Source organism: Taeniopygia guttata, chromosome 8, assembly GCF_048771995.1.
Source record: "Taeniopygia guttata chromosome 8, bTaeGut7.mat, whole genome shotgun sequence".
In the NCBI taxonomy this organism is placed as follows: Eukaryota; Metazoa; Chordata; class Aves; order Passeriformes; family Estrildidae; genus Taeniopygia; species Taeniopygia guttata.
Genome location: NC_133033.1, coordinates 27,710,477 through 27,723,029, shown reverse-complemented (window position 1 = coordinate 27,723,029; position 12,553 = coordinate 27,710,477). Strand labels below are relative to the sequence as shown.

General features: G+C 38.6%; 1 protein-coding gene across 1 annotated transcript; it reads left to right on the top strand.

Moving 5' to 3' along the window:
- Positions 1–4,288: 4,288 nt before the first annotated feature.
- RGS13 (regulator of G protein signaling 13) lies at positions 4,289–10,584 on the top strand. The gene is given in 4 exon segments (XM_072932484.1): positions 4,289–4,413; positions 6,936–6,997; positions 8,244–8,410; positions 10,387–10,584. Coding segments are annotated over 4 exon segments (531 nt in total). The 5' UTR covers positions 4,289–4,309.
- Positions 10,585–12,553: the final 1,969 nt, after the last annotated feature.

The following is a 12,553-nucleotide window of genomic DNA, read 5'->3' as shown; positions in this document are numbered from 1 at the left end:
TGTTTCCCAGATCCCAGTCCAGAGCAGGTTGAATGATATTCAGAAAGAGGAAAGGGAAGAAAAAAACCAGTCCAGGGAAAGAATTGGACTGCTTAACCTAACTAGGAAGCAAAGCAAGAAAGCAAGAAAGCAGGCAAAGCAAGCAAGCCAAGCAAGCAAGCAAGCAAAGCAAAAGCCAGCCAGCCAGCCCTAGCCTTTTCTAGCTTTCCAGCAGACATGGGGGGAGGTGAACCAGATGATAACACAGCAAAACAAACCTTCACTTTCAGAGTCAGTTCTGAAAGTACAGAACATAATATCAAACGTAAACAGAACACACGATTGGAGATACAAACACCATAACAGTCACCCTAGGACAGTGGGATTTAGGTTAAATGGTGTGATTTTACAGTGCAGCAGCACACCTGGTTAACAACTAAACTATCCACTCTTATGCATTGCAAATATTCTGAAAAGGGAAGTAGATGGGTAACTTTCTGGGTACCAAGCTATACGTGACCATAGCGGAAAGAGCAGACACAGAGAAACATGCTGTTAAATTGTTTTTGAAACCCATTAAGTTTCAAATTTTTCTTTAGCACATGGTCAAGGATACAAAAAAACATGAAATTTGCAACAAATACTCCACCTACGTACCCTCCACTGTACAAGGCACCAGAGGTTTGCAGAAGTATTTTCTTCAGTTTAATAGTAAAAACAAACTTAGGGAGAAAACCCCAGGATGAGGTTATTTCAATTTTAAGCAGTATTACAGTATTTTTTAAAACCTGTAATACAGAAAAGATAATGTTTGAACACAAAGTCATTGGTTACTGATTCTCAGTCACTGCACAATTATATGATCTTCACAAAGATATGATCTTATATGTGGTCCCCTGAACATCAGCTGATAGGAAAAAAACCTAAATAGTTCATTACTGTTAACTTTAAAGTGGGATTTTAGATTAGTTTTCCTTTAATGCAAATAAAGTTTAGAATAAAAAATTATATATAATTAGGCTTTTGCAAAAGAATGTGCTTAACCCATGTAAGGCTTTTCCAAATATATGTAGATCAAATAGTCAAATACTGGTACAAATAATGAGAGACTATTAACATAATTGGGATTTGCATTCTGTAACTTTTCCAGTCACAGTTATTAATAATATGCTTTTTTCTTATTTTAAATTTAAGGAGCTCTACAAATGAGATTCTTTATAGACATATTTTAATATGTAAAGTTCTGGCCCTCAGATGCTTTAGCATATAACTGCCTGCATATGAAGCATTAGAAGTATGAGGAGGCACGGAACAAACTTGAAGCATCTCACTGTTGTGATTATGTGAACAATCAGCTCAAGTTAATTTGCTCCTGCCCATTCCCATTAGAGAAATGGAACAAAATACTCCAAAATCCTGTGTAAAGTTGCAATGAATATAGAAAAAGATTTAATGAAATAGCAATCAATAGAAAATAGATCAGAGTGATATTTGCCCTTCCCTAAGCACAAGGCCAAGGTCTCATGTAAAGCTGCCCTGCTCTGCCACCAGGCTGTGCTGGAGGTGAGCACACCACACACATTTCCTCCCCAGCAGAACCAGCGCTGTGGGAAAAGGGCTGCACATCTCATACGCAAAGCCCGTGTACCAGTAGGGTGAGCTGCAGTCAAATAAATGAGTGTACTGCATGGTTGGAGGCTCAAACCTCAATTTAAGTTCCAATCCTCCACGGTTCATGCTCTGCCTGGGAGCCTCTGTAAGAGGAAAAAAAGATGAGCTAGAGCAAAAAGGTAAGATTGAAAGGTATCACAGCACCGAGTTGGGCTGTCAGAGGGAGCAGGGACATGACAAACCTTCCTCTCCCAATAGGGTCATTCTGTGCCTTGTAGCCAGTGGCAAATTCCCAGACATCCCAAGTCACAATCACCCCAAGAAGGACAGAAAGCCCTCCAGAAAGATTCCCTGCTGTGGCTAATTTGCAGCAAGCAGCTGAGTCAGCACTTGGTCTCAAAGCCCCAGCATCACTATAAAACTTGTCAGTCAGATCAGTCTTCCACTGACAAACAGCAACTTCGGGGCTATTGCACTGCACGGCTCCTTTCAAACACTTGGCTAGAGAAGAACGAGCAAACCATAGATATGTCCCAATTGAAGATGAAGCCATAACCTGGGCAACCGCTGTAAAGAAATGACGGAGGACCTCACCAAAGGCCAGGTAGGAGTACATAAAAGCCTGACACTGATGGGTCCAAGCAGAAAAAGGTAGTCCCAGAGCACTCCAAAGTGCTGTCATAATGCTGCCTGTAAGAAGAAAGTTGGTTTCGGTGCAAGGGTACTCGTGCTCTTTGTCTCATTTCAACATGGACTACACATTTCACAGCAAGTACTTTGATAAAGGAATGGAAAACATTGGTCACAGGACTTGGACAATACATGGAAGATTTCAATGAAGTAAAGTACAGCTTCATGTCATTACAGCTGATCAGCAGAGATGTCAAGATAAATTCAGTGTAAACAGGCTCTATCAGTGGCACATTGGAGCCCAAAGGAGCTTTTTGTGATGGAAACCATGGCCAATATTTGCCTGTGATATGTATAAAAAAGGAGTCAGGCGCTATTATGAGCAGCACAGACACGGACAGTGGGTACTAAGACCATCCACACTAAGAGAAAATAATAAAACTAAAAAGAAGGTTAAGAAATTTGGAAAGCTACCCTGGCAAATGCAACTACTAAATGAAGCTTTTAAATTAAAGGAAACAACCCAAAAGAAGTTTCTGTAAGTATGAGATTTTGCAGTTTGAAATATTATTGGGAAAATGTAACATAGGTGAAGGAGCACTTGTTTTTTCTCTTGGCATTCTCAGCATTGCAAAGGCATTCATATTAGAAATGTTTCTGATGTATACCCAGCTTTAGCCCTATATAGGTGAATATTCTGTGTAATACTCAGTGCAAAATAATCTGAATAACTGGTGAGGCTGCACCTAAATTGCTGCGTTCAGTTCTGGCCCCTCAGTTTGGGAAGCTTGAGCATGTCCAGAGGAGGGCAACAAGGCTGGTGAGGGGCTGGGAACACAAACCCTGTGAAGAACGTTTGAGGGAGATAGGGGTGTTCAGCCTGGAGAAAAGGACACTCAGAGGTGACCTTATCACCCTCTACTGTCAGAACCCTGGCCTGGTTCAGGGGTTCCGTGTGGTGGTAGTCTCTCCTCCAAGCCGTGCTTCCAAAGAAAACTCAGCAGCCTCTTGTTGTTCGGTCTCAAGGCAGTTTATTGCTGGTTATCTAAAAGGTTTTCTTGTCAGGCTGAGGCTGTTTGCTCAGCAGCTCAGGCAGAGGCACACACACACACCCTGACATCCTCTCTGTCCCCTGACTTCTTCTTCTCTCCCCGCCCAGGGCTGCTGCTATCTTTAATATGATATATTACGTGTTACATGTTTACAGTTTTTCCCCAATACCTACTACCTATATTAAATGGTGCTCTTCTATTCTAAACCACTCCATAAGTGCCAACATCATCAAGAACATGGAGGCAAGGAAGAAGAAAGAGGAGGAACAGGATCAGCCTACATTCCTCCATCTTCAAACCTCTGACAACACTTGATAACATGATAAAATTTCTTAACAATAACATTGATAGAACACTTAAATAGTTAAAAATAAAAGATTTGAAAACAAACACCCTTTCTCTCATTATACAAAGAAATAACAGACTATAAAACTGATTATTAAACAATGAAATCAATCTCAGAAAACTCAAAATAAATTCCTTTATAACTCTTATATAATGATAAACTTATAATAAAATAGAAAATACTAAAATAAAATCAAGGCAAGTTTTATATGACTTTTATTGTTTTTGAGATACACGCTGGACATATATCAATGTTAATCTCAAATACTTGACAATTTATTCAGAATTGTCCAGTTTACATTGAGCTGTGATACTTGATCCTGGTCACCCTGAGCTTTCAGAGCAAAAAGAGACTTCTAGTTTCATTCTGCTTTGAGTCAGGCTCAACCTTCAATCTGCTTTCATATTTGGAGAAGCAAAGAAGGAAAATTATTAACATTTCTATTCTTCCCTGAGAGACATCCATTGGATTGCCTGGTTGATTTGCCTTTTTTTTTTTTTTTTTAAGTTCTCATATCTTACAAAATATATTTTTGTCAAATGCTTCAGAAATTACTCATAGATAAAGATCAGATGTACAAAATAAGAATACTTTTAGAACTGATTGCACTGCTATACGTATAAATGTATATACATTTTTATTTAAGAAAGCCAGACCTCAGCACAGCAGATTAAAAATTCACATATTTTCCATGTTTAGGAGAATGAGTCCAAATACTTGCTGGCTTTGCAAGATATTCAGTGCAGAAGAAAATGGGATCAGTTCTAAATAAGGATAACAATTTTATGTTCTGCAGTCCACGCAGCTGAGTAGGAGAAACAAACCCCTCAAAATTCACAGTGGAGGTTTTCATTGTAAGCTTAAGATCATGCAAAAGAGGGCAACACCTTCACAGATGCTCCAGCCAAGCACCTTCTGGCAGCCCGTTCCTCAACAGCACATGGATGTACACTGGCATATCCCACTGGAAACTCCCTTAATGTTACACAGGCATGGGCCCAAACTCACCCCTGTATTAAGTCCAGATTTGGACTTGGGAAGAATTAGAAAGCCAAATATTTTGGGTCCATCTTTTAAAGAATTCAGGCTGTTGGCAAAGGCTGAATATTCATGTGTTGCATAAGAGACACAGCCAAGTAGCTCCTGCACGTCCTCAGGTGCCACAGGCTCTGTGGGGGCCAAGCACTGCCAGCAATTTGGGGGATATGTCCCATTGGGATGGTGGAATGCTTCCATCCAAAATGCCTTCTGCTGGTATCAGATCAGACACAGAACTGATTTATTGAGACACATGCCCCACAGCAGTACTAGGGAGCACCTGATGACCCCTGAAACTGCCATTTGGGTGAAATCAGGAGTAGAAATCCAGACAGTGTTTCCAACTACTGGATGAGAATTTCTGCACCATGATGATGAGGGGAGCCACTAACAGCAGAGGGTGTACAATAAGTGAGAAATAGCTCCCACAGGACACTACAATTTAAGTTTTTGAGTTCCAGCTGTAAAGCCTTAGTTATTTTTGGAGAGTTTTTTTTTTTTTTTTTTTTTAAGTGTAATATATGTACTTCAGCAAATCCAATCATGTTGCAAATCAGTGCAGCAAGACATTTACTATCAGAACAAGAGCTACTAAAGGGGTATTAATACAGATCACCATGACCTATTTCCTTACCGCCCTTCATATTTTCCTTATTGTTAAAGGAAAGTAAAAAGGTAAAAATGTTTTCCTCTGTGTCAGCTGCCCCATCAGGCAGGCAGGGTTTTTTCTGATTCACAAATTAATGCTAAAGACAAATAATCAGAAATGGAAACAAGATGGCTCTCCTGATGATGTTCAGTGAGACAGACAAGATTGTCACTATATACAAGTGCTATTACTGACAGGTGAAAAATTATCTGCATCGGGAACAGCAAATATGACTCAGAAGTAGTTTTTAAGGAGAAAAAAAATAATTCAAAGAACTAGAGATTCACACTCCCAATAATCACATGCTTTATGAGTTTTTTAGAGAGATAAGGCTAATAGCTCATGAGAAGGAAAAAAAAAAACCTTTAGTGCCAAGAGTTACTAGAGAGTTACTGACATCACAGTTCAATAGTGGTAGCATTTCTCTTACTCTTTATTCCTTTGACCATGTCAGACTGATCACAAGCCTGAGGAAATAATTGCCTAGTCACGTACATTTTCAGAGAAAGAGAGAGTTGTATCAAGGTATAAATAAATTAAAAATCATTACCAATTAAAAAAGCTACAGAGCAGATAATGTTCTGCAGCAGAAATATATAAAGCATCATGCAACACTCATATCAAAGCCAATTTTGATTTAAATTTTTAAAAAGCCCTGTGATACTAAATAGTTGTTGAAAAAATTATAGCTGCCATGAAAAGCAAATATTAAATCAGAGGGGATCAATGAGAGGAGATCTCCAAATTTGGCTGATGCATAATGGATAGTACCCACTGGAATACATCCCCTGTCCTTTCTTTTACTAACATAAGCATAAGAATCTCTTCCAAGTTACCAGCATTGGTGTCCTAAAACTGCAATGCTTGAAAATACATTGGTGTAAATGGAGCTACATGCACTTAAATGGAGATATTGCTCTCCAACATTTGTTTTTCTTTAAATTGCTTAGTCTCTCACCTCACTACTTCCATGCTTTTTCCCAGAATCAGGTATGAGACTCCTACAAGCTTATGAACTTACTGTTTAAGAATAGCAAACATGAAAGTAAAATCTGATTTTAGCCACTTCCAAGGGCTGTGCAGATTAGTAATAATGTGTCACACTGCATTGTAAACAACTGCTTCTGATAGTAAATAGCTAAGATTGCATTAACCTTTCATTATTTATCTTATGCTTGGAGCTTATATTCAGGTCTCAGATGATAAGTCAACTTTGATGTTAAAGGCCTTGAAATATTACAATAAGGTCTTGTGCCCCAAAGACTTTGCTACTAAATACAAACATCAGTATTTCCTGAATTCTATGATGATTCCTGTCTCCAAAGAAGTTGCTGTATAAAAGGGCAGGACTTTTCTTGTGTTTCTCCTAAGCACAGTTTAAATAAGTGAATGCCATTTCTAGAGGAATTACATGGATCACCTTGAAATTGAACTGTATTTGTTACAGCAAGAAAAATATTTGTCTTGGCATGGTAAGCACAAGATCTGGAAGATGCAAGATTGACTTTTAAAGTGTAAGATTCATAAAGCTCATATTTAAATTAGGGGATAGATTGTCAACAGGGTAATTAAGTTTTTTATACTTTGAGCCACGGCTAATCCTGCAATAATGACCTCCTTTTTTCTAAAGGTTGTCTTTGGAGGAAGTGCTACAGTGGTCCCAGTCTTTTGAAAATCTGGTAACAAGCAAATGTAAGTAATTGTGTGCTTGTGTCCCAGATAGATTGCTGAGAAAAGTTCCCACAAAGCAAAATCAGCAACTCATGCTGCATAATATACGCTGCCTTATATGCAACTAATGAAAACCAACTTTGTGACATGCCTAGCACACATCACGCTGGAAATAAACAGCATGCTGCAAATGCTTTCCCAAACTTGCCATTTCTGCAATCATGTGTAATTCCTTTACGGACACATAATGAGGCCATGGTTTGTCTGCCACATCCCCACTTAGAGTACTGAATAGCACCTTATATTATCAGAAAAGTGACAAAGTTCACTTGGGAAATCCCACATACACTAAAGAGACTGTATAATGGCATATCTATTCAGGGGAATGCCATGGAAGGCAGCTCTAATACTCAGGGATAGGAAGAACTGTAAATGCAGCAGGAATTCTGAACTTTCCCACTCCATCCCCCTCTGCTTCATATAGGGCTCAGAGCTCTCCCACATCTCTTGAGTGGGCAGCAGTCCAGAACATCACTGCTGAATTACATTTTTAAAAATAGTGATGAAAAAGTCACAGCACAAACCTCTAAAAATCACTCCTGAGGACTGGCACTATTTTTAAACTGCAGAAAAATTACAAAGAGCAAGAAGACTAGCAGGATTTGTAACTCAAAAATTTTGCCATTAAAATCTTAAACAACCTAGTATGTTACAGCACAGGGAGAAACGCCTCAACAGAAAAGTGTTCAAAGAGACAACACCACAGCAGAAGTAGCAGGCACACATGTAATCGCCACCTCTGCCAGATAGCAGGCTGTGCTCAATGTCTTCATAAATTTGAGAGGCCAGAATGCTGCATCAGCAACAAAGTTTGCTTTAAATAAAACACTTCAAGCTTCCAGCAGCGGTCAGAATGATGCCCTTCTTAAAATGCCTCCTTCACTGCACTTAAAACCACTACTCATTGAATTTTAATTAATTTAAAAGCTTTATGACAGCCAAAATGGAAAGGTGGACTCACATAAAAAGCCAGATACTCTAAACCTAGTGGATTTGAAGCTCTTTGGGAAACATGGGCAAAGCATTTGCCTACTTTAGAGTTACTGTGTGATTAGATTTACTAGAGAGCCCTGCACGAGCAGGAAAATGCAAAGTTGAAGTGTAGGGCCAAGACACTACTTTATAAGTGTCCCTATTACCTCCAAAGCACTCTAAAGGTAATGCATGTAGACAGGCAATATAAATTTGGCTTCTGAAATATTTACAGATGGGCCAATAATCTATACGACCTACTTGAAGACAGAACACAGTGATAAAAACATAGAATTCTGGCTTGCCTGTGACACTTATAAGAAGATAAAATCACAGAGGAAAAAGATTTCCATGGCTAGGAATCTCTTTGCAAGTTACATCCAACCCCAGGCTCCCAACGATGTGACTACAAGATCATGAGCTCTTTATTTTATAGAAATGCCTGAAGTGTCACACAGCAGACCAACAACAAATGCCTAGCTCATCTTGTACCGAAGGGAGTGAAAACTTCTATTCATCTTCCCCCCAAACTCTTTTCCACACAGAATTTTAATATTTGAATCCACATCTCATCTATAGGCAAATTTTTCAACATCCACCAAGAACACAAGGAAAATTCAGTTAAAAAATCAGTTATGAACCAAATTCATGGATCTGCTATCATATTTTTTTTCTTTTTAACATCACATCCTGAGACTATTAACATCACTTCACAATACTTAGGATTATCTCATTGCTACATATATCTATCTGTATATCTGTATCTCAATCTGGCCTTTGCAAGAGTAAATATAACTGAGTAAAGCAAAAACTCTACTCAGTGCTGACCCCTTTTCAAAATGGGTGATAAGAAAGATTCCAACACACTTTTTTTTTTTTTTCTTTTTTTGGTTAAGGAAAACAGCAAATTTGTATGTAAAGTATCCGATTTTTTCCCCTGACAAATGGCTATAGAAAAAAGTCATTCCTGCTCAGCCAGACATACTCTATGACCTTTAAGCATTCCTGCTTAGTACTCTTCTTGCAAAACCAAGCCAACACCAGCTTTAACTACCACTGCCTCCGGCAGCTGACATAACTAAATAATCATGCTACATTATTTTCTGGTTTATGTGTAACAATGAAATTATTATAGAGTCTCAAAATTCAGCCTCCCTGCTGGCACTGGAGGAGAAGCTAAATCCAAATCGGTTGGATTTCCAAATGTTGGCTGAGAGCAGTTGCTGCTTTAAATGACTAACTATTCTCTCTAATCCAAAGCTTGAGGAAATTTTAAAACTCCCTCTGTTAGTTTTAAATGCCAATTGGCATAACAATGCATTCTTGTCCTTTTTTTCCTCGGTTTTTGGTTTTTTTTTTTTTTAGTATATGCAGCTATAGGGAACTGAGCAACACATTTGCACTTACAAAAGGGAAATGTCAATATTGCCAACCACAAATTCATTAATCAAATGTAAGGGCTTACATCAGGACAGTAATAAATAAGCTGTGCATTTTTTTCTAAATTAGTGTGTATTTGAATCTTTCTATTGGCTGTCTGGTTTCTAGAGCTTCAGGACAGCCCAATTTCTTGATACTCACCATTAACATAAGAACCATGTACTACTCTAAAAAAACTAGATGTTCATGAGGATATGAAACACAATTTATATTCAAATTACAGCAGCATTTAAAAAGGGGCCACTCAAATTACTCCTCTGGGGGAGGAAGATCTCAACCCATGAAAGACATCAGCACCAGGCACATCTTTAGAAGTCTCCTCTCCACACTAACACATAAGGTCAAGCTGAACACAACCAATGAACTCATCATAAGCTGATGGCTTTTCAAAGGGTTTCTTTTATCTGGTGTTTTTGCTGACCACCAGACCTTTCTGCTGTTTCATACCTGCAGAGCTTCAGTTTATCTGCTACAAACCATGAATTGCAGCAAGAAAACTCTAGGAATGAAAACTTTTCCTAAACAAGGTTGATATATAGGCTCAGTTTTATCTCAGGCCATAACACTTTTAGCCGTTTTTTCCCCACTGGTACTGTGCACCTCTGGGCACTTGTACTCATCAGGGTTTTTCTAGAACCTGATTGTAGCTCTAGGAACAATTCTTAGCAGAGAAAAGCAGGGTTGGATACTAGCTACTCCTTCCACTGCAGCCACTCCATCCAAACCGTGTTGACAGGACAACTCCTGCCTGAATCGTCCCTGTTCTCTTATTCTTCCTAGAAGTAGTGAGCAAACCAAACTCAACTGGCCAGACTCCCTCACATTTGGAGCCTTCCATATTCTGCACACAGGCCCAGCAACACAGACTTCACTGCTGCTCTTGACCTCCACTAATCACAGTAGTCAGGACTGAGCTGGCTTTCCCATTTATGTTTCAGATAAACATTGACAGTCCTGCAAGGAAAGCAATTATAAGGAATATTCAAGAGCCAACACAGTCCTGCTTTGATGAAGCACAGAGAATAATCTACAAGCACATGGATAGAAATTCCTACCCACGATTTCTTGAATCACAGATCTATCAAAAGCTCAAACACAGTCTTCAAACTAATGACAACAATTCAATGGGAAATTGAAGAGAATGGTTGAAAATGTAAAAAGGTTTATTCTGGCACACAAGTGTTTAAGATTTAAAGAAGAGAGCAGAAATCAGGCAACAGATAAATACTATTATTAAACTGTTTAACTGTCCTGTTGATGTTAGAATTCACAATGCACTATCTTCCCTCTCCCCAAGGAAGACTTCTTGTTTTGTTTTTCTCTCCCCACAATAAAACCCTAAAAACTAGGGTTTAAGGAAAACTAAAAGTATTTTTTAAAAAGCATTTTGCTGTTGGGAAATAAATGTTTATTTGACTATGCAATACAGGAGGAAAAAAAACATCTGCATTGCTGCATTTGCTGTTGCTTTAGTTTTACAGTCTTTCCAAGTAAAAAGCTGTTTGCCTAAACTATGGAGTATAGTATTCATGTGTATTCATTGGTGTAGGGTCAAGTTTATGCTGATTATCATGTAAAATATGTGCTATGAAGGCACTTCATCTACAGTGTACTAAAATATTACCAGTGTCTTCTGCATTTTTCTTCAGAGATAAAATGCATTGGTACTTTGGCTTGTTTTTCTGAGTATGCACACACAAACACATTATTTCTCTTCAGACTCCCTGAGAATTAGATACAAGAAAGCCTGACCCTTGAACATCCTCCTGCAACACAGACAGGTCCCTCTCATCCATAATCTGTCAAAGACAACTTGTTGATTTGTTAATCAATTATTACAGTACCCTGGTTTACATCAGTAACTAATCTGATAATCTCAAACCTCATTAAAATTGGACTCTAAGCAGCACTATTACTGTGGTACACAGCACAGGCTACTCCTGCAGAGAGACAGTGATTTACTGATGACAGATAAGTATACTGATCAATAAATATCAAATATACAATATGATGTCCAGCTTTGTGGGAGGTTATATTGGTAAATTGTAATTATGTGTGGGCCCTAATGACAACGTGGCAATGACAATGAGTGAGGGAACTGGATATGTTCAACTTACCAAGTTATCAAGTTATTTAAGACCTCAAAAATTCTTCTCATCCATCATTTTTTATTGAAATCTTAAGCTAGGATTCATGTATACGTCCATAGCAGAATACAAAGCAAGTCTGAGCATAACCTCCAACAGAACAGAAAGTTTTAAGAGAATTCAGTGTTATAAGAAAAGGGAGTGCTACTATAACAGATGATCCTTTCCTTTTGCAGTGACCCCATATAAAGGGATTAATCACAAATATGTGATTATACAGCTCATAAAACCAGTCAGCAAGAAAAGATTCCCCAGGAAATCCAGCTAGGGATAGCATAGTTTTGCTGCTGTTAATTCCTGATGGGTGTACAGAGTATTGGACTTCAGTTTGATTAGGCCTGCAAGATGCCACAGCAAAAAAGAAATTATAGGATCTCTTAAAAAAAGCAATTCTTTCAGGGAAGCAAATCTGTGACAAAAGCCAGCCTGAGCAGAAGTCAAAAAAACTCTACAAAAGACACACAATAAATAAATCAAGGATCACATTAGGAAAGGCTTCCCATTTCTGTTTGACTTAGCAATTGAGAAGACCTTGATATCTGCGTCTAAGTGGAAGAGCCTTGTGGTGACCAAGAATAACAACTTTGCATACCCAAATAGGTCCAGCATGCGCAGCCTTCCAAAGGGGTCACTCAAAGGGCTGCTCAGGTCCTAGGCTGATAGAGAGACCCTTCCTCCCTGCAGAAAGGAGGTTATCCAGAAGGAGGAAAAAAAACCTACCCACAGAAAATACTGAAGGAAATCACAGAGGGACTCACAAGCACGTTTTTATGGCACAAAATGTTTAGTGAGTATTTTACAGATCACAAGTCTACCAACCCTTATTCTTGGTGGGCTTATTAATTTTATATTTCCTTCTATAAAGAAATAAAATCTTGGGTTTTGGGGCTTGGTTTCCTCTCCCCCATGTCTATTCCACATTCTCCAGTTGGAGAAAAAAAGAGGTTTCTTTTCGCAA